General features: G+C 33.7%; 1 protein-coding gene across 2 annotated transcripts; it reads left to right on the forward strand.

Moving 5' to 3' along the window:
• Window positions 1-17,908: 17,908 nt before the first annotated feature.
• On the forward strand, window positions 17,909-21,103 carry LOC111412242 (F-box protein At5g46170-like). 2 transcript variants are annotated; one of them, XM_023043091.1, is made up of 2 exons: window positions 17,909-19,083; window positions 20,728-21,103. In XM_023043091.1, exons 1-2 carry the CDS (start codon window positions 18,089-18,091, stop codon window positions 20,735-20,737), a joined length of 1,005 nt encoding a protein of 334 aa, XP_022898859.1. In that variant the 5' UTR covers window positions 17,909-18,088; the 3' UTR covers window positions 20,738-21,103. The 2 variants fall into 2 exon arrangements, with proteins under 2 accessions (XP_022898859.1, XP_022898860.1); XM_023043092.1 differs by having other exon boundaries at window positions 17,909-18,450; window positions 20,095-21,103.
• The last annotated feature ends 2,073 nt before the right edge of the window (window positions 21,104-23,176 follow it).

Below are 23,176 nucleotides of genomic sequence, written 5' to 3' on the forward strand. Positions count from 1 at the left end.
GCATTGGCTGGTGCAAGGAAGTTTGGATTTATGTATGGGCGAGTAAGGATTTTCTGGAAATCTTCGAAGCTAAAAGAGTCATCAGATTGGGTTTCTCGAGCCGCCATTGGGAACGAAATACAGTTTTGTTAAAGTCTGCTTGAGAAACGTAGCAGAGAAGCAAGAAGATGAACAGTAATATTGCGAGAAAGAAGCGCGAAATAATGAGGCGTGATTTAGTGGTGTGATGAAATGGCGTATCTTTGGGGTTTATAAGGGTTTGTAACATCGCGTCTTTTCAGGCTATGGAAGGAAATAATGATTGAAATTCTTGGGAATTTCAAATGTCGATGGAAAACACAAAATAAATATGGCAAAGATTAATAATTAGTATTAATTCTGCCATAGTGGGGGGTAATTGTTGACACACTAAAAGTGCAGCCCAAATCGAATAGCCCAAGGAATGAAACCCAATTGACGAATTTCCAAATCAAATAGCCCAAAGAATGAAACCCAATTGGAGAATTCAGGATAAAGGCCCAGACAGGGTTATTAACGAGTGCAGTGGAAGCCCACGAACACAGTAACGTCATCGCCCAAGCTTGCAAGACGCCTAAGATTTGAGCAAATGGAGTGCCTTACAGTCGCCCAGAGCGATGACCCTGTTCTCGCCCATACCTTCGAATCGCCCAGGATCTTAGCAAACATAAAATGTTATGATTATCCAGAAATGCAATTATTGAAGCAGTTATTGAGTAATCAACCTTATCACATTCCATGATTCAAGGAACCCAGTTGAAGGCGATTGAACAACAAAGAGTAGTGGCAGCAGTTAAAGACGGCAGTTCCACGATAAGCTAGCCACTATGAAGAAAGTGGGTAGTTATAAAGCAATCAAGTAGTTTTCAAGCGGTTTGTCACGAAAAAATCATCAAAGGAATATAAAAGGAAGAGAAGACATAGAGAAAAGGATCCCGAATCAAACACTCTCAAACAGAGAATATGTAATTTCAATTTCTTAGTTTAAACTTAAACGTTTCTTTCAATAGTCATGTGCTTGCGCTCCTTGGAGGCATTCTATTTAGTTCCAATTGTAAATTATCGCCAATAAAACACCCCTTTTGAGACTTTGTCTCAAGAGGTTTGTTCCTTACACAATCGTCTGATCTCCTTTTAATTGTTAGCGACTAACTTCGCGAAACACATGCAAATATGCATTATTTTTTATTTATTTTTATGAATTTGTGGAGGCATCTTAGACTGGACATCTTATGCTAGATCTTTATTTACCACTGTGACTCATATTTGGTTTAAAAATTTATATTTTTAATATATCTAATTTTGTGGGTTATGTTTAGTTGTTTTGTTATTTGTTAAACAATGATTTAATAATTACTTTAGCAAGAGATGAGGGGACATTGGTACGTGCAATTATATTGAACTTTGACAATGAGGATTTTATTGAAAAGTGAACATCAGATACTTTGTATTGGCCTTTAATTGATTTTTACACTAAATAAAATCATTTGAGAGTTTTTTCCTCATATTTACCCAATTTTTGGTATTAAACAAATGTTGTAGTGGTAATTATAATTAGAATATGTCGCTACATTATATTAGTATTTGAGGGCAATCACATTCTTGATAAAAACGTGTTGTAAGGTATTATGTTTTTATTATATTTCTTATATTTGCCATATGATTTTTTCCAACGTTGATAAATAAATTACTAAACTAACATATCAATGATTTTTTTTTTTACTTTTTATTTTATATGCTAGAAACATCACATATGAATACATCATCACCAAAAATACCAACAAAAACGAGGTTTGAGTCATCAATAGATCAATAAAATGAGTCAAGTCGTCAGTTTGATTTAAAAAATAGACTTTTTCTGTTTTGTTAATTGTTAATGTATATTTTTGTTGTTGTATCTTAAATTTATTTTCTTATCTGTAGGATTAATGTCACCAAACAAAGATTGCAATTATATTTTTATAAGACAACTAAATGCATTTGAAGAAGAGCGGGTTATAAAAATATTAATACTTCGAAAATAATGATTGAAATTATAGAAGTATAAAACTTCGAAATAATGATTGAAATTTGAAAACTAATTTTGCATGGTGGGAAGGTATTATATAAAGCTACAATTAGCCAATACTTTTCTTATAGAAGTTTTACTATTAGATTAATATGTAATTTTTTTCTATAATATTTTCAACGAAGTAATTTTGAAGTTATGTTATTTAAGGACAATTGAAATTTTCTTTCTAGTGCTTGAGAAAGGAAAAACATATTGACTTCGAAATTGAAAAATAAGATCAATCAACCCTTATTCAACATTTTCACATTATATACATAATTTCATAAAAAAAAACTTTTATTCATACATATATATTTTTTACAATTTTAATTTTTCCTTTAACAATATCAATTGCCTCAACTATTTGAAAAATAGTATTAGTACTTCAAAAGTATCATGCTTTCATTCATTTGATACATAAGACGTGCAACGCACATATGTAATACTAGCAACAATAAAAAAAAATTGTTAAAACTAAAATTAACTAAAGTAATAATCAGAGTAAAAATGTTCCCTAACAACAGCACCAAAAAATGTTCGATAAAATTATAAACCTCAAGTGCACAAATCTCTTTCAAGTAATAAAGTGTATTGTGAGTTCGAGTTGATCCCTCAAGGAATGTTTACTTTTAATTACGCTATAGTTAATTTAATTCTAACAATATAACACACAATATGATTTTGATTTTGAAAATATAGAAATGCTAAAAATTTTACGAAACTAACAAATATAAAAATTAGGGAAAATTAGGAGCATAAAGTAGTTGAGATTCATAATTTCACTTAACCAAAAGGAAAACTATTTAATTACTATATTAGACCCAATTTTCCTATTTTAACTAATTACCTCATTCGAACGAAATTAGTCTTAATAAGTTAATTTAACTTATTATATCTCTATATCGATTAAAACCCAATTAAATGCGTTAACTCTTTGTAAAAATAATTCAATCAATCACCTAGAATTAGGAATATATCTCTATCTCCTAAAAAGCCTAGAGTATCTACTACTTGGTCTAAATGCACAATATTCTTTCAAATATTATACAAATCACTAAGCACAATCGTTTATTAGTCAAATAAATGAATAACATAAAATATAATAGCAAATACAAATGAAAATAAGTATTTTAACATTAAGGAGCAAATACTGAAATTAATAAAGTTAGGATAAGTTACATCTTAAATTCCAACACAAAGACCTTAGGGTGTGTTTGATAGGTAGGAAATTTCATGGAAAATGAAATTGCAATTCCATCTTTTCATTTTTTTGGTGTTTGATTGGCAAAAATTTCCTTGAATTTCAACATTTTGATGCCACATTTTCCTTCTTTTTGAGGAAATCCATTTTCACGGATTACTGTAGCAATTATTTTTATTTTTTTTATTTTTTGCAATGGAAACAAATTCTAAGAATAATTGTAAAAAAATATTTTTCTTTAATTGACAATTTTCATATAAAACAAAACTAAACAAACACCAAAAGATAGATGATTTTCTTGAATTTCTTTTTGGTTGGCAATGGAAACAAATTTCATCCCAAATACCAGTAAAATCTATCCCCTTAATTGATAATTTTTATGTAAAACAAAGCCAAACGAACACCAAAAAATACTTTTATTTCAACATTTTCCACTTGAAAAATTATACCAATCAAACACAAAAATTTACAATTCCCAGGAAAATAATTTCTAGACAATTCAATTCCCTGGAATTCTTTTTCGATTCAATTCAATTCCATCTTTACAATCAAACGGACCCTTAGCTCATTTTTCAGAAATGATAAAAATGAGAAGATTTATAGCAATACATTACAAGTTGGAAAAAATAATGGATGAAATACAAGATCAAAGATGGAACCATTTTTTTTTTTTTTTTTGGTTGGATTCTTGAAGGTTGCAATAGCTTGATCTTGATTTTCATCATAAATCTCTCCAATTTCTTTGATTTCTTCTCCCTCTTGTGCCCTAGATCTTACCCCCTCTTTTCTCCCAAAAAATGAAAGTAAAATGAAGTGAATAAAGAGTGAAAATGAGAATAGATTAATGCCTAATTATTTTGCCCTTTAAAATGCCTAAAACGCGCAAGAAATTACCCCAAAAAAAAAAAAAATCCAGATTTTCCAAAAAAAAGGAAAATTGAAAACGGTCCCAACCGCAAAGGCTGGCTCGCACGTCAACAAGGTAAAACACTTTCTGCTTTTAGTTTGGCTCAACCGGCCCACGCGCCGCTCGAGTTACGCGGACGACTCCTACCTTTCCCTATATTTACGCCTTAGGTCCTCCTCTATTTGCATGTCAAGTCCTTCAACATTGATCTTGTACATTTTATTCTCATAATTCGACTTTTATTTGAAAAATGCCCTCCGTATATTACATTCTAGGTCCTTCAACTTTTAGATCTTTACACATTGGTCTGGTCTCCAACTTCATGTTTTTGTGTACTTTTAGTCCATTATCTCTTCACTTTTGCTTTGTTCTTCTTCGATTGGGTGTTTTGCCTATAAAAACCTTAATTATACAATTGTGAGAAGAAATATGCTCCATTACTAATATTTAGCTCATTTTAAATGTTCAATAAGTGTGGAAAAAAAACACTTATCCCATGACGAATACATAATATGATTCAATATTTGTATTCGAATGGAATAATGTCGATTATTTTATAAAAGAATAACCTAACAAATCCATTTATAAAAAGGTTATTTGGAGAGTAATTAGACTGCATATGAAGAAAATGGGTGTAAAGCTTAAATCTAATGGGTTAACTTAATAGATACCTAACATGAAGATTAGATATCCCACAAACTAGGTTCAATAGGAAAGCTAGGTATGAGTTACTCAATTATAAACACATCTAAGCTTCAATTCATTTTTTATAATGCAAATAGGTACTGTCTATAAAAATTCCTTATGATAAGCTATAATTTTAACGATGACTTTATCTTGTAAATAAAATAAGCGGAGTGTTGTATGATACTTTTATAACAAAGTACCTATGTGAGTACGAACTGGCTGGTTCTATAAGAATTTTTAAGGTAATTCTTTAATGCATTTGCAGAATTCAAGAATGTTTAGTTCTGAGACCAAACTTTACTATGAAAGATAATGCACTTGACCTATTGTCTAGGTTTGCGATAATGGCCAACGAATCAAAATATTGTGTTCACTGATTAGCCAAGTGAATTTGATATATTTTTATTAAGCAAGGTTTAAAGCGAGAGCTATCTATCTTGATGTATTATCTTTTAGATAACTCTTTTTCATCTTTCTTGTTTTGAGTTGTCTTCTTTCATTTGTGTGGCGGATTGTTGAAATTTAATGGTTTTATTAGATGTGGTTTAATGATTTTAGTACGTAATGTCTCTAATGGGTTCGATAACTAGTTGCGAATTTTCAAATATTAAAGAGTCATGATTTTTCGAATTAGGGGTGACTAATCAAAGAGGTACTTAATGAATTGTATCAGTCATTTGTAAAAGTTGCATTCAAGACTGTCAAAACATATCCTAATTTGAAAAGGTGTGATCTAATGATCTACATTTATTTATACCAAAAAATATACATTAAATCTATAGATTGAATCCATTTCTTTTCAGTTCTCCATTCCAAACCAATTTTAAATAATTGATTTTTAATCTCTTCCTTAGTCAAATTTCGTTAAAGAACATGGTCAAAGTTGGTTCGTCTGACCAAATTAATATCTGCTGTATTAATTTTAGATGTCCGTTTGATCCTGTTAGCACAAGCGTAAGGAGATTTTTAATTGCATGCATCACTTCATTTCATCTTCTTCTAATTTTTGTATTTTTTTAAATCCCAATAAGTTGCAATTGTGCGTATTTTTATGCTCATATCTTGGTTTTGGTAACTAAAAACTCTATCCGATATTTTACACTAGTAAGTCACGATTATTTCATACTTCCACACATTGATTTTTAATTAAAGGAATATAATTATGCACAAATTTATCCATTGTTACCTACATATTGGGTTATTTGGTGTTCCACAACTGCCAATTTGGTAAACTTGTAAATTAACATTGTGGGTATGCACCATGCAGTTGGCACTTGGCAGTGTGGACCATTGCATATGACTATCACATGTCTTACAAAATGTAGAAGAATAGGAGAAGAGAACAAATGGGTACCAGCAGGGACGGATCCAGAATTTAATTCAAGACCGGGTTATAAAATTTCAAACCGAACTGCTACGTGGAAAAAAAATTTTACACATAAAAAACTGGTTTTTTACAAAAAAAAAAAAAATACCTTTAAAAAATTTTTTGTTCAGCTTGATGAAAGTACTAAGTGACCAAATACAAGTGATCGCTGAATGGTATACATTCAACCAAAAGCTGGTCGAGAAAAAGATTAGTTAAAAAAAAAAAAATTACCATTGGTCGTGAAGATACATCATCAGCGACTAAAAATTGGCCTAAAAAAATTTTTTTTAAAAAAAAAAAAAAAAAATCCTTTAAAAAATTTTTTTGTTCAGCTTGAGGGGGGGCGGGGGGGACTGCAGCCCTGCCCTGCCCCCCCTACATCCGTCCCTGGGTACCAGCAAAAACACCAAAAAAATGGAAATGAAATTTATATGCTTAATCGTTGTCCTCAAACAATTTTGCTACCTCTTGGATTTGTTTTTTAATTTTTTTTTTATTTTTGTACTTAAGGGGTCTCATTGCAATTGGTTTGTAGGATTTAAATAAGCATTTAAGAAGAAAATATTTAAGCACTTGTATTTTCTTCCAAGAACTTGAAGAACGCCTTGAAGGTTTGAATATGTATGTAAAAAATTAGAAAACTCTTTCAAATCTTGAGATAGAATTATGATTTCCTATGTTTAGAAATGAAAATTCATCGCTTATTTATATTTTTCCATCAATACAATACAAAAACATTCCAATTCTTCACGAAAAGTTGGAGTTTTTCATGAAAAGACACCAGAAAATCAAATCTCGTTTCACCTGCGCATGCATTGTAGTGAACCATGGTTCACAAGTTTTTGCTTCTATTTTTGTAGAAGCAAGCTGCCATGTGCGTGCGTATGCATAGACTAATTTATTAAGCCCCAGTGTTCACATTTTGATTTTAATCAATGTCCAGACCTTTTTGTCCAATTCTTTGGTCTATGATTTTTAATAATTATAACGTCAAATATCACGCACTATTTAAAAAAAGCTTTTCACTGATACTAACGGATGCAACGATGGTAAAAATAATTCACTTTCAACTACGATAATTAATAACGGAATTTTCGTTGATAACAATGATATCTTTTTACTAGTGGATATTTCATGCCTTATGTAGAAGTTTAACATTTGGATATTTTACCTACGAAATATCTGTAACTGACTATGAATTAAAAATGGATTATCCGTTGGTAAATATAATCCACTTTTAACCACGATAATCAGATATAGGATTTTGCATTGGTTGACAATATCTCTTTACAAATAGATATTTCATTTCTCATATAGTCGTTTTACATTTGGATGTTTCACCTACTGATATTTCATAGATGACATAAGGATGAATCCGTTGGTAATTAGAAACAAATTATCTGTTAATAAAAACAATTTACTTTCAACTACGGTAATCAGCAAAAGAATTACTATTGTTAAAGGCGATATCTCTTTATCAACGAATATTCCATTTCTAATGAAGTCGTTTAATGTTTGGATCTTTCACCAACGAATATTCCATTCCTATAGGTGAAGATTAATTCATATTAAAAATTCGTTGCTATTGTTAATCAATTTTAAAAAATAATTTTACACCATCTGAAAATTCGAAGTTGGATGGTAATAATTTTTTTTTTTTTTCAAAAAAGTTTCAGTGTCTTCATCAATGGATATTTCATAGGTCAGATTAATTTATATTAATTACGAAAAATCTGTTTCTGCTATTAATTAATTTTAATAATTAAAAGAAACTCAATCATTCAACCAAAAATTCGCAGTAGAAGAATGATTAATATTTTTTTTTAAAAATGTTTCAACGCCTCCACCAATGAATATTCCATAGGTGAAGATTCATTCATATTACCTATGAAAAATTCGTTGCTGATATTAATCAATTTTAAAAACTAAATTATTTTTAAAATTCACCAATCAAAAATTTGTAGTTGAAAAATAATTAATTTTTTTTCAATGTTCTCACCAACGGATAATTCGTTAGTGAAGATTAACTCATATTACCAACGGATAAAATTCGTTGCTAATATTAGTCAATTATAGTAATTAAAAAAAATTAACCATTCAATTACCAAAAATTCGTAGTTGAAGGATAATTAACTTGTATTTTAGAAATAAAAAATTCAACATCTTCACCAACGAAAAATTCGTGAGTTGAGAGTACAGATTACATACGAAAAATACGTTGTTGATATTAATCAATTTTAAAAATTATAAAAGGTTTCAACACTAACTTACCAAAAAATCGTAGTGACAGAGTAATCATACTGTTTCGACCAAAAGGCTTGGCCTTGCCTTTACGCTTTCTCAGAAGCTTAGTCCCGCTTGGATTTGTAATAGCTTGAAATTTAACCTTTTCAGAACACTGATACGTATTACAATGTCTTCGCTCATGAAATATGTTGTACAACTTCCTGTCTGCATTCTGGTTTTTCAATAATATCATGTTTCTTTTCAAGCATGTCTTGTAATTTTATTTTTTCAACCTTCCTGCATGTGTTTACCTTATTATTTCCAAGATCCTGATGGAGTGCAATTATTAGTTTTTGAAATATGAAGTGGTTTTGGTATTCGGTTGTTAATATGCTTTATTATATGCAAGTGGGAGGTTCCAAAGCAATGTGTTTAATTTTCCACTCTTTAAATTCGACATTGTGACGAAATCATTCTTTTTCCAGGAATCCAGGAATTAATTAGCAGCTGAGATTTCAGGTCCAGTGTTTCACATGCAGAGACTAAGGAAAAGGAAACCAAGTATGTTAATGAACATTAAAGTTATCCCCATGAAGATGGTTTCTCTTCCTAGATTTTAATATTTTATTTGAAGTTCTTGTGGTAATGTTTCATTATTTCACTTTACATGCTTATTACGTGAATTAGAATATTTGCAAGTAATCAAAATATTTAAAGTTTATGTAGCAGCCGATTTCGATTTTTCAAGTGATGAATTGCAGACCCCGTTGATCCCAAAGGCATTGTAAGATTGAGATTAATGATAATTATGAAATATTTAAAATTGCACAATGAAAACAAGATTAAAGTAAAAGAGAAAAAGAAAAACTAAGCAGAAGAATGATAAAATTTATTAAACCGACACTATGAAGAGAATAATACAGGATAACAATAATACTTCTTCTAAAACTGACAAATGAGTCTCTAATTTATAGGCCACGTTCATAAACCTAATGGAGTCCTAAAAGGTCATAAAATATACTAGAATTAGGTTAAACCGCGTAAAAGGGAAAAATCTTGGATGTAATTTGATTTCTTTCTAAATTCAAGTCAAACGTGATCTTCCAAAATTTCAACCCAATTTTGAGGCATTAAATCTAACAATCTACACCTTGACTCAAAATTTCGGTGCAACGAACAAAACTCCAAAATTTCAAATCTGTCTGCTTCGAAATGAATTGGCCAATCTTCTCAATACAGTAACAAAAATCTCCATCACCAAACCATCGTCCTCTGTACCCGAATCCAAATCCTGGGTTCCCAAAATTTCACCAAGGAATTTCTGTTGACTAAATAGGGTCGAAGCACACCCTGTAGCAGTAATCATACCACATGCTGGATCAGAAGGCCCCTTGCTAGAACTGTTACATTCAATGTCCCCTAAAGCATTCCAGAAATTATTGACACCACCGTACCTACGCTCCATGAGTCCAACCCTAACAACTGAACACAGTGTATCTGCTGAAATTGGTGACAAAGCAGAATCACCAACGCTCTCCCTAACAGTGTTCTTAACCAACTCAAAGCTTGCTACAAGAGGTACTGTACCAAACTGAACTTGTTCAAATGTCTCTTAACTAGTTCTGCATTTCCCTGCACGATGTACAACTGAGACTTTTTCGTTCCTCTAGTACAACCCGGACACCTTTTCGAACCTTCAAGACTCTACCTCCACCACAGAATTTATACCCTTTTGCATCCAGGGTACTCAACGATATAAGATTCTTTGTCAAGTTTGGAACATAGCGACCCTGATCAAGTGTCCTCACCGTCCCATCTTGTAGCCTCAATCTGACCCGATCGATTCCTGCAACTTGGCAACATTGGTTGTTTTCCATGACAACTCCACCTTACTTCACCGTCTCATATGTTTGAAATAAAGTCCTATTTGGACACATATGATACGAACATACAGAATCCACTCCTCAGGTTTAGATTCCCAATCAGATCCATCATCCGAAAATTCTCAATAATGTTAGTCTCGTTATCCGATTGCCCCGCATGATTTGCATGTAATCACGTTTACCCTGCAACTTGTTGTAATTTTTATTAATGTGTCATTTCCTCTTGTTGTAATAACAATATACATTGTTGTACCTCACCTTCAATCTACCACTCCGTCGATTACCATGAGTAACCAGAGCATCCCCACCCGTAAAATCTCCAACCAACAGCTCCATCTTCTCCTTTGAGAACAGGGCGTCATATACCTCCTCAATGGTCAGCGTGTCACGACTATATAATATAGTATCATGAAACGACGAAAAAGAACTGGGTGGCGAACACAACAAGATCAAGGCCAAATCCTCTTCATCATATTTTACCTCCAACGTCTCCAAATCTGTAACAATCTCCTTGAACATAGCAAGATGGTCCTACAGTGACCCTCCTTCCGCCATGTGATGGGAATACAGCTTCTGCTTTAGAGTCAGTTTGCTCGTCAGACTTTTTGTCATGCACAAGTGCTCCAGCTTGACCCTTAAAGTAGCAGTCGTCTTTTCCTTCAAGCATCATGTAGAATATTGTTGGATAAGTGAAGATGAATCTGCGCTAGAGCCTTTTGATCCCTTTGTTGTTTCTCCTCCATAGACAAATTTTCCGGTATCCTCTCAAGATCTAGCAAAGTATCGTCAAGATCCATCTGCGTCAACACTGCCCTCACCTTTACTTGCCATAGCGAAAATCTTGTATTGCGATCCAGAAGCGGAATTTCATACTTCAATGAATTCATGCTTGAAAAATCTCAACCAAATCACGAAGAACCTGCAACCCGTGTTCTGATGCCACTTGTTGATCCCAAAGGCAATGCAAGATTGAGATTAATGACAATTATGAAATATTCAAGATCGCACCACAAAAATAAGATTAAAATAAAGTAGAAAAAGAGAAACTAAGCAAAGGAACGATGAAATTTATTAAACCGACAATATGGAGAGAATAATACAAAATAACAATAATGTTTCATCTAAAACTAATAAAGGAGTCTCTAATTTAAAGGCCACGTTCATAAACCTAATGAAATTTTAAAAGGTAAGAAAATATACTAGAATTAGGTTAAACTGCGTAAAAGGAAAAAATCTTGGATGTAATTTAATTTCTTTCCAAATTCAAGCCAAACGTGATCTTCCAAGATTTCAACCCAATTTGAGGCATTAAACCTAACAGACCCATGAAGGCTTCTTGCTTTCGGCTTATATGGTGCTCATTCAACTTCCTCATTAGAATGACACTTTTTTCTATAGAATATCCTTTCTAATTCTTATGAATGGCCCTGTGAACTCTCTCTCTTTTATAATGACCTTGTTTCGTTAAAAATATAAGATGCAGAATGAGTTGAGACCTTGTATTGATCGTATTGAAAAATATGTGGAGAATTTGAAGAGTTTAACTGAAGGGTACTTCCTTTTGTTGGATTGCTTAAACTATTTCTACTTCGGCAGCTTGCTTAAAATTTTAAAAATCGTATTACAGGCTTCTAATGTTGAAAATGATCATTCCAAAATACTAAACCCAACAAGAAGTCTTGAGGAGGAATACCTCAATTACGAAGCTAAGGTTTAAAAAGAAAAATTACATTTTACGATAACAGGATATGAGTTAACTTTTTTGTTGTAATGTATTGCAAACTTCAAGGTGTCTAGAGTTTTATATATGTTGATGTGAAGAGAAGCTATCTCTTATAAGTTTGCGAAATCAATGCCTCTCTCTTCACACATAGTCTCTTATTGGAATAATTGTAGTTAATTGAGAAGTGAAATGAAGAGGCGACTACTAAGAATAGATAGGTATATTTTTCTCATTTTATTTAAAAGTTCATTTATATTTTAACTGATTGTGATTAATTGGTTGCATATTATCACGAGAAGAATATGGACCATCGAATGTCTCAATTAGAGTTTTTCAATCATGTCCACAGAAAGAATAATAGACTTGGCGATTTCGTTGATAAAAAATCAAACAGAGTTCATGTAAGTACAACTAGAATTTAAGCACTTTATAGTTTGTTCATTTAGTAAGTATAACGATAACTACTTTTACTTTAACGTTAGGGGTGATGAGCCCGAGTTTGATCAGGATTCACGGATCGATACTATCAACAGTCCATTTAAAGGCCGTGTTTATGGGTTAGTCCTAGACAACCTGCTTCATATGTTCTTGCTACACACAATTCACCTAGACGTTGAATATTTGTATGTGATGAAGAGATGAGTAATTTAAAGTTAGAGCTAGCTATTGCATGAAATATTATAGAAGAGAACAATGAAAGGATTGACGATCTCATTGTAAGTCTTTAAAGAGGAAAAAAATATCATAGGGTTGAGATGCGAGAAACGGAGCAAATCATGCTTAGAGAACTAAATATTCCAAACTTTCATTTTTCTTCTAACTCTAGATAAGATAATGATGATGTGTAAAACATGGTGTATTAACATTGAAACTTCATTGTAATAACTTAATCTATTAAAGCTTTAGTACGTTTTGACAAATTTTGTGGCTTCATGAATGGAAATTCCATGCTTTGTAGAGATAGGAATTTGCATTCTTACACGAACATATGGTCTTCCAGATATCTAGAGCAGCGATAGAGTTTTTAGACTCCAAATCCTCCTGAGACAATCTTGTGGCTCTAATATCAGCAGCCTGCAGTTGAAATCACGCTGATACTTCCCACCTATTGAGTATCAGATCATTCTTCAACCATTTCTCTTCTCTAGCTCCTTTAGGTTTCCACAACGAAGTCAGAGTAATTATTTTATGGGCTTCTATTGAACTCTAGTTTCTTCTTTAGAAAACTCAATGAAGATGCTTCTGGAGGTTGAATAGAGTGTTCTCTTTCCAACAGTATAGGTTCCATCTGTGTTGCGTGATAGGATCTGTTCATTTTCTGTGGCTTCAAGTTAATGAGATAATTTATTTGCTTTTACAGTGTTTTATTTCATTATAACCTTTTCTCATCTAATTCCAACAATGCTATCTTAATGAATTTGATGTTGAATTTATTTTCAAACTCGTAGATCAATAATCTTTAGTATTCGCATTCCTCCCTCTTGCCTTTTCATCTGCTTCTATCGTATTGATGCATTAGTACTTGGCCAAGATCTCTTCCTTGGGTGTACCATCTAATGAGCTGCAATGCTCTGAGAATTATCTCCCAAAGATTTGAATATTCTTGCTTGATAAGTATACATCATTAGCTTTGACTTGAACCTGAAATTTATGCCAACGCCAATTTATTCGGGCATTAATACTGATTTTTTGATCTCTTATGACTTCCTAGAACAAACAAGTTTTTAATCTCATGCGCCTCTGGAGTCCTAGGTATTTCACTATATATCCTTGTATTATTCCTTAAACAACTTATCGAGAATGTAATTTAAATGTATGCTTATCGATGTACTCTACAATGAATACACCTAAATTGTAATCCTTAGGATTTGATAAGTAATAGTTATATGATTTGGAACAGAGGGTAACCTCAATGTCATATCCTCATTTTCTTCAGGTCCAGCAGTGTCATAAATTGATAATAGCAATATAATTATTATCCCTAAGATGCTGATAACTTTTTTTAACTCCACACTATACTAAGATACTATTTGTTAAGCAATTGTGGATATCTTTTTCAGGTATTTGTAGCTTGATATTGCAGCCTATCACTAATTTTTGTATATCCTAAGCTTCAAGGACCCAGACATTTCGAACTGTAAGGTCAAAAATGAAAATTCAAAAATTTTTCGAACAACATATTATTAACGAAAATAAAACCATATGCTACTACAATTGTAGCCTACACATTTTCATACTCTGAAAATATCGTATAATTACATCGTTATCAATATTGTCAAGTACATCACTCTCACTAGATGCAACCAAACTATCACTTAGCTATTGTTCTCCCATCCGATTACGCAGTCGATTATTGACAATTTTCATTGCAAAAAATACTCTTTCTACTGTAGCAGTAGCACCTGGAAGAATTAACGCCAATGTTACAAGTCTGTAAACTATGGATACACCTCATGTTTTTCATCGCAACCAACTTTTTTGTAAGATCATTAAGACCTCGTAACCCATCAAAATCTACATGAGTGCACATATCAACAATATATGTTGCTCTTCAAGTGCCAAGACCATTGTACTCACTTCGCATATTGCTTGCCCCATCATAACCTTGATATCTTAAACTATATATACTTAAGTTCAATCTAGAGAATAAGTGATCAATAGAATCCTTATCTGAGAGAGCTGTGGTACTAGAGACATGTTCAACTTCGATAAAACATTTCGTTACTTTTCCTTTCTGATTCATATAACGTAGAACAATTAACATTTGCTCATTCGCTGATACATCATGAGATTCATCATCAAGAATGAAAAATAACCCATCACCAATATCCTTCACAATAACATCCAGTGTTTCAAATGCAATAACACTCACAATATTCTTTTGAATTTTAGGTAATGTTAATTCAAGGTTTTCAGGAGCATTACTTAAACAAATATCCTTAATCTCTTTATTATAATCACATAATCACTGCAAAATTTCAAGAATTTTTTTTTGATTTCTTGAATCTGAGATTCATCATGTCCACGAAATGAAAGCCCTTATTGTAGAAGCAATTGAACACAATCAATTGACGCATTCAAACGAATTCGATACTCATCTTTTGTTCTTTTTGACTTCTTAAAGAGAACACACTCAATATTTTGTTTCTGATTCACAAAAGCATCATATTTAATCCACGTTCAGTTGTGTGCACTACTAGTTTTCTCAACATTAGTTTGAAACCTTCATTTATTTTTCCAATTTGAGAACCCTTCATCAACAAAAGAATCACCACCACCATGTTCTTCACTATTTGGTTTGAAAAGAAAACAACAAAAGAAAAATAGGGCATCTTTTGCTATACTGCATCCCAACCAATCAGAAAAATCATTAAATCAAGAAGTTTTAAATCGTCTTAACGACGAATCTCCAAGTTCTTTCTATGGACACAAGTGATTTCCTGGCTGACATGGATCCATTTGTACGTATGCTCTTTGGATTTTATCCTGAATATTAACATTATAATTCCCAATTGGAATTCTTAATCTAGGATCCAAAGGCAGTTATGCTAAATCAATTCTATACCGAACATCTCTTTAACTCCCAGTATCTAATTCTTCCTAGCCATCTTGTTTTTTAGCACTCATTTCAAGAATAATTTACTCTCTACTCGAGCATACGGATTTTCGTTTAAAATATTTCTCTATGATTGTTAAAAAAATAAATTAAACACATAGATAAATAAATAAATACCATATTTCATTTTTCATCAAAATATAACATTAAATTCATAATAAAAAAAGTTAGTCGAATTCTATAAACAATTCTAAATCACCAAGTTACAGAAAGCCATTACTTGGAATTGGAATTGATATTTTATTTTTGAGTTTTGAGAATGGATTCTAATATAGTAATATTTCCACTTTTCCAGTAGCTCGGCGGCTCTACTACATTGAAAATTTGAAATTGTAATTTAAATGATTTTTCCCAAATTGTAAAAAAAAAATAAATAAATAAATAACATAAATAAAATAAAAAAAATTCATACTTCCATTATATCATACCAAATCAGTGAATAATTAATATTTAACATTTTCATCCAATTTCAATTCATCAATTTTAAACATACAAACCCAACCCCTACATTAACATACCTTTTTCAAATTTTCACAGTAATCTGTAGTTGAGTAGCACTAGAGTTGAACCTATATAGCAAGGGCCAAGGGCTGAGCCGCTGAGGGAAGACCGACGGTGGAGGGCCAATGGCGAAGTCACGAAGAGAAAATTGGAAAGTTAGAAAGTGGGAGAAAACTCGCGTCTAGTTTGTGCTTTGGGAAAAATGGGATTTGATTTGGGAATATTGAAACTGATTATTTAAGTTGGATTGGATAATTGGATTTGGGCAAATTAGTAAATGGATAATGGGAATGGGATTATATTTATGGATATGGTCCTTATGGATATAGGTGATTGGATTTGGACTTTTCACAAGTGTGGGGAATGGGCTACTATTGGGAAATTAATTGGGTTTGGCAATTTGCAGTTGGAGTGGGTAGTTGTTAGGTTCTTAGGAAAAAAATCCATAAATTTGTGGGGTCATTTGACCCCACATGATCCCATGTTGCTCCGTCCCTACTAAGCTGTTATTTTTGTCCCTCTTGTAGAAATGTTCGTGTCATTTGTGTTTGAAGAACACTTCTAAGAGCAGCAGAAACTGCTACATGGAAACTTGGTAAAACCCGAGTTTTTGGGACCATGGCGAACTTTGTTGTGGTTTATTTTATCGATTCCCTAGTTTCCTCCATCGGGTTCTTGTGATTTCTCACTTTTTCTTTGGTTTCCGTTTGGAACTTTTTCTTACTTTATCTTTATCTTTCACCCTCTATTTCCTCTACTTCTCCTGCAAAATTTTACCCCCTCTATAGCTAGTTTACATTAGAAAATGAAAATAGACAAAATGTCCTTTCCCATGAACTTGCTACAACCTCAAGAAATACACTACTCATTCTTATCTTGAGTTAGACTGGAATCAATTTGACCCAATTCCCCAAACCCTAAGAGTACATTGCAATTTAGTCCCTAACCTTTAGCCAAAGTAGCAATCCTGTCACCAACAATTTTTCGGCAAGTCTTTCTCCAACCATTTGAGAAATTAGCAAAGCTAGTCCTTTGTTGCCCGTTCACCTTCTATTTTCTCTTCGCAACGCGAATTGGATGGAAAATCAGAGGAATAAAAACATTTTTCGATTCGATTTGCAAACCTGGGAGGATTTCTATCACTAGTGTTCACATGAATAGTTTGCTTTAACACAATTGGAGAAGTAGTGTTCGAATCTTTCGTCACAGTGTCATTGGATGCTGATAGGTGGTGGTAGAGAACTTGCAATGATGAGTTGATAGTGGTTGTGGCAAGGTGATGGTGTGCTCTGAAGGAAAATTTGATCATATATAATTGGATTATTGAGTCGAAGCGATCCACGTAGGTGTCTATCTAGTTGAAAAATGTGGTTGCAAGCTATGGTTTGATATCTCAATGGTGACGACAACGACGACAATGCCACCATCGCCGATGATGACAACAATGATGGCTAGGTTTTGATTGACAAGAAAAAACATTTTCTACTTAATTTTATGTATTTAGTTATACATTTTCAATATATGTTTATAAAATATGAGGATCTAGTGGTTGAACAATATGCATGTAAAAGTTGATAGAAAGTGGGAAGATGGACGGGCTTTGCTAATTTCTCAAAGGTTGGGACACAAACTTGAGGAAAAGTTGATTGGGGACAGAATTTCTACTTTGGGTAAACAATGGGAAGAATTTTGTAATATACCCTCGGTGTACTTGAAAATAATCAACTATACGAAAGTACCAAACTCCACATATCTCAGCTCAGCCGCCCCTGCAACGCGTCCTCTCTCAGTGTCCGAATCTCCACCATTTTCCTCGTCATCTTCTTCATCCACAAAACCCGTTGATGATTATCCACCTATATAAGTATCAAGATACAGAGATTCATACATTATAGTCGTTTGTAAAGATGGGTTCTACAATGTCAGATCTGAGCAAAAAGAATAACCTAGAAGAGATCGATCACTTTGATAGGCTGCCTGATTCTCTTCTTCTCTTGATCTTCAACAGTATTGGTGATGTCAAGGCGTTGGGTCGATGCTGCGTCGTTTCTAGGCGCTTCCACTCCCTTGTTCCCTTGGTCGACAGCGTCGTCGTTCGCGTTGATTGCGTAAATTCCGATGATTGTTCTTCTTCCTCTGCCGCCCCCGCTTCAGGCAGGTCCCGTCCACGTTCATCCGATGCTGGAGGTTTGGACCTTGGTTTTGATCAGAATAGCGTGCTGAGCCACCATTCCCCTACTCAAGTCCTGAAATTTTTTAAGGAAATCAGGTGCCTCAGAATAGAATTACCTGGTGGGGAGCCTGGGATTGACAACGGTGTTTTGATTAAGTGGAAGGCAGAGTTTGGGTCCACGCTAGATAATTGTGTCATTCTTAGAGCTTCTGCTGTTATTACGGCCGCAAACAGTGCGTGTTCGAGTGCTTGCAATGTTAATAATGATAATGAAGCTGAGGATGATAATGGGAACATACCCGAGTCGTTTTACGCGAAGTGGACAGTAAGCTCCTTAATTTCTGCTTCAGCAAGTCATTACATGCTGCAGCCAATAATAGCAGAGCACAGGAAGTTGGACAGTTTGGTTTTGACTGATGCCGATGGGCAAGGGGTGTTGTCGATGAATAAGGACCAATTGGAGGAGCTGAGGGTGAAGCCTTTATTAGCCTCCGCTTCTAATAGGACTTTGGTTCCATCTCTCAAAATGCAGCTGTGGTACGCCTCTCTTTTGGAATTACCCAATGGAATGGTCTTGAAAGGGGCAACTCTGGTTGCAGTCAGGCCCAGTGAACAGCCAAAGGAGGTGATCGGTTCAGAAGGAAATTGGGTTGCCTCAAAACTCGAGGAGCCATTCGGGACCGCAGCAAGGATGTTGATGAAAAGAAGGACTTATTGTCTGGAAATGAACTCATTCTATTAGTCCTTTGTTGCCCGTTCACCTTCTATTTTCTCTTCGCAACGCGAATTGGATGGAAAATCAGAGGAATAAAAACATTTTTTGATTCGATTTGCAAACCTGGGAGGATTTCTATCACTAGTGTTCACATGAATAGTTTGCTTTAACACAATTGGAGAAGTAGTGTTCTCAAGGGTTGGATCATGAATGTTCTTAGGTAATTCTTGCAAGACTTTGAGCAAAAATTTCCGTATACTTGTTGTCTATAATATGTATTCACAGATATGCTTTGATTATTTTCGTTTGTATTGCCATTAGTTGTCTGTTCCCATATAATTTTTTGATGGTTACTCTTTTCAATTACTAGTTTTTATGAAGAGAGAGGAATTGATGTGCCTGTGTCCCTGAAATTATGTGTCTAATTTAGCCTGAGCCATCCAGTTCTTTTACGATCTTGGGGCACAATCTTGACTTAGGTTTGCCTTTGCTGTCTAAAAAATTTGATTCTTATGCTTTTTATGATATATATTTGATGATTGGACCTTCCTTGTCAATTAGCTTTGCAAATAGACTATATGAGTATTCATTACTAAAAATTTTGTTTCGGAGAAATTCATTCATTTCGGTTATTTTCTCAAAAAGAAAATGAAGAAAACAGAGGGTCCTTTTTTTCTTAAGCTTGAAAGAAAGGATTCTTTTGAAACTCTTTTGAAACACAAGGAAGAGTTCATTTTCTCTCGCCTTTGGCATAGTGGGCCCCAGTGGGAGGCTCGCATGACGGGCTATTAGCTCAAGAGCTCTCTATCTAAGACCTTCTAATTGAGATATGAATCTACACTAGGTTGTACAAAAAAAGCTACACCTTTCGCTTGGTTGTGCTATCATTTTCTTGTTTATACTGTAAATAGTTAGATGCATGCTATTGAAGCAACTATAAATATGAAATTCACCAGATTGCCTATTGCACAAATAAACTGCAATCAAAGTGTATCAAAAGCAATTCCATTGGTTTTTTTTTTTAGGTGCCTCAGAATAGAATTACCTGGTGGGGAGCCTGGGATTGACAACGGTGTTTTGATTAAGTGGAAGGCAGAGTTTGGGCCCACGCTAGATAATTGTGTCATTCTTAGAGCTTCTGCTGTTATTACGGCCGCAAACAGTGCGTGTTCGAGTGCTTGCAATGTTAATAATGATAATGAAGCTGAGGACGATAATGGGAACATACCCGAGTCGTTTTACGCGAAGTGGACAGTAAGCTCCTTAATTTCTGCTTCAGCAAGTCATTACATGCTGCAGCCAATAATAGCAGAGCACAGGAAGTTGGACAGTTTGGTTTTGACTGATGCCGATGGGCAAGGGGTGTTGTCGATGAATAAGGACCAATTGGAGGAGCTGAGGGTGAAGCCTTTATTAGCCTCCGCTTCTAATAGGACTTTGGTTCCATCTCTCAAAATGCAGCTGTGGTACGCCTCTCTTTTGGAATTACCCAATGGAATGGTCTTGAAAGGGGCAACTCTGGTTGCAGTCAGGCCCAGTGAACAGCCAAAGGAGGTGATCGGTTCAGAAGGAAATTGGGTTGCCTCAAAACTCGAGGAGCCATTCGGGACCGCAGCAAGGATGTTGATGAAAAGAAGGACTTATTGTCTGGAAATGAACTCATTCTAAGATGAGCTTCGCTCAAGGGTTGGATCATGAATGTTCTTAGGTAATTCTTGCAAGACTTTGAGCAAAAATTTCCGTATACTTGTTGTCTATAATATGTATTCACAGATATGCTTTGATTATTTTCGTTTGTATTGCCATTAGTTGTCTGTTCCCATATAATTTTTTGATGGTTACTCTTTTCAATTACTAGTTTTTATGAAGAGAGAGGAATTGATGTGCCTGTGTCCCTGAAATTATGTGTCTAATTTAGCCTGAGCCATCCAGTTCTTTTACGATCTTGGGGCACAATCTTGACTTAGGTTTGCCTTTGCTGTCTAAAAAATTTGATTCTTATGCTTTTTATGATATATATTTGATGATTGGACCTTCCTTGTCAATTAGCTTTGCAAATAGACTATATGAGTATTCATTACTAAAAATTTTTTTTCGGAGAAATTCATTCATTTCGGTTATTTCTCAAAAAGAAAATGAAGAAAACAGAGGGTCCTTTTTTTCTTAAGCTTGAAAGAAAGGACTCTTTTGAAACACAAGGGAGAGTTCATTTTCTCTCGCTTTTGGCATAGTGGGCCCCAGTGGGAGGCTCGCATGACGGGCTATTAGCTCAAGAGCTCTCTATCTAAGACCTTCTAATTGAGATATGAATCTACACTAGGTTGTACAAAAAAAGCTACACCTTTCGCTTGGTTGTGCTATCATTTTCTTGTTTATACTGTAAATAGTTAGATGCATGCTATTGAAGCAACTATTAATATGAAATTCACCAGATTGCCTATTGCACAAATAAACTGCAATCAAAGTGTATCAAAAGCAATTCCATTGGTTTTTTTTTTTTTTTGTAGTAGTATTGAATACATTGCTTCATTTATTTCCATCGATGCATTTGTTGACGTCAAAACTTGCTAATCACGATTTTGAGCCAACTTTTAAGAAGACAAGCACTTTTTCTTGATAATGGAGGTTATAAGTATTATTATTATTATTATTTTTTTTTTTGGGAGTGAATTGCCTTTTTATATAATTATTGTTGTGGTCCCTTGTCCCCTCAGGGCTACTGAGGTGAATATTCGGCTTTAAACTTCAGTGCTTCGTGGAATTAGTAGAGGTGTGCGTAAGTTGCCCCGGACAATCATGGTAAAAAAAAATAATAATAATAAATAAATTTATTGTTGTGGCCCTTGGAGGGGACCATCATTTTCTTTTTATAGAGTGAATTAAGTCTAATTCTTATGGAATTATGTCTTGTCAATCGGATCATTCATAATGCTGAGCTTGATTTGTGTGCCACCGATCTCTTATTTGATTGGCTACTGAGGTCGACTCTCATTAAATCGTAATTATTCCCTTTTTATCAAAAAAATATAGTCCGCTTCAGGATAGGTAGCTATAGTAGCTAAGTCGTGGGTTTGGACGGTGTTGACGTTATTTCTTCTAAGTGTGTCTGACTGATTGGGTGATTGACAAGGTGTAAGGAATTTGCAATCATTATGTTTATTAAAATTACGACGGTCACGAGATCGAGTTGAGCTTTCAAACCCGACTTGGTATGTAGATGAGATAGGCTGTAAACATATTTTAAGTGAGATCGGGGATCAATGGTCAACAGCATTCATGCGTCAGTAAGGGATATATTTCTACAGTTCCAGATAAGTTTGTTTTGAGTTTTAGGCTACTGAACCTGAGCAATAAGGCAGCTATTTATATTAGTATGTGACAGTGATGTTTATTATTATTATTTTTTTGTTAGTATAAATTTTCTTGCTACGTTTCCACTAATAGAAATTTTCAATTTGCAAAAATGGGAACTGGGTTTAACCTGGAAAAGCTCACCACTTTACGTGATTTATTCGATTTAATTTAGGTCCATTTCATTTGTGCATACAAAATTTGTTAAGTTGCATTTTGCATTATTTTTATTTTTATTTGGTACTTTGTTCATTTTTTTTTTTTTTTCACCTACTTGATGAATTTAATTTTTGATCAAGACTGCTAGTATAGCATTTGTCAAAACCTATAATTGCTTAATTGAACAATTATTTGTGTGATAAATTAAAGAGAAAAGAGAATAATAAAAAAATTATACCTATAGATAAGAGTTAGGGTTGCAAGAGTACAATTGTCATTTCAATATAAAATTTTTTCTACAATAATCTTCATACACATCCTGTCTCATTAAAAACCTTGTTTGAAAATCACGGGGAAAAAACTACCAAACTGAAAAAAAAAAAAAATAACATAAGTAATTGTAAAAGAATTTGGACTATCAAATACTGTCTTTTTAATAAATTGTCAGTGGGATAAAAAATGTTTTATGTACCAATTGTTTGGATGGTAGATATCGGCAATGCTTAAGGATGTCAACAAATTGAGTTGAGCTAGCTCGCAAGTTGAAACTTGAAACTCGGGCGCGGTTCAAGTAAAAATGGTTCATGGTTTTTTTTT

The sequence above is a fragment of the Olea europaea genome, chromosome 16, assembly GCF_002742605.1.
Source record: "Olea europaea var. sylvestris chromosome 16, O_europaea_v1, whole genome shotgun sequence".
Classification (NCBI taxonomy): Eukaryota; Viridiplantae; Streptophyta; class Magnoliopsida; order Lamiales; family Oleaceae; genus Olea; species Olea europaea.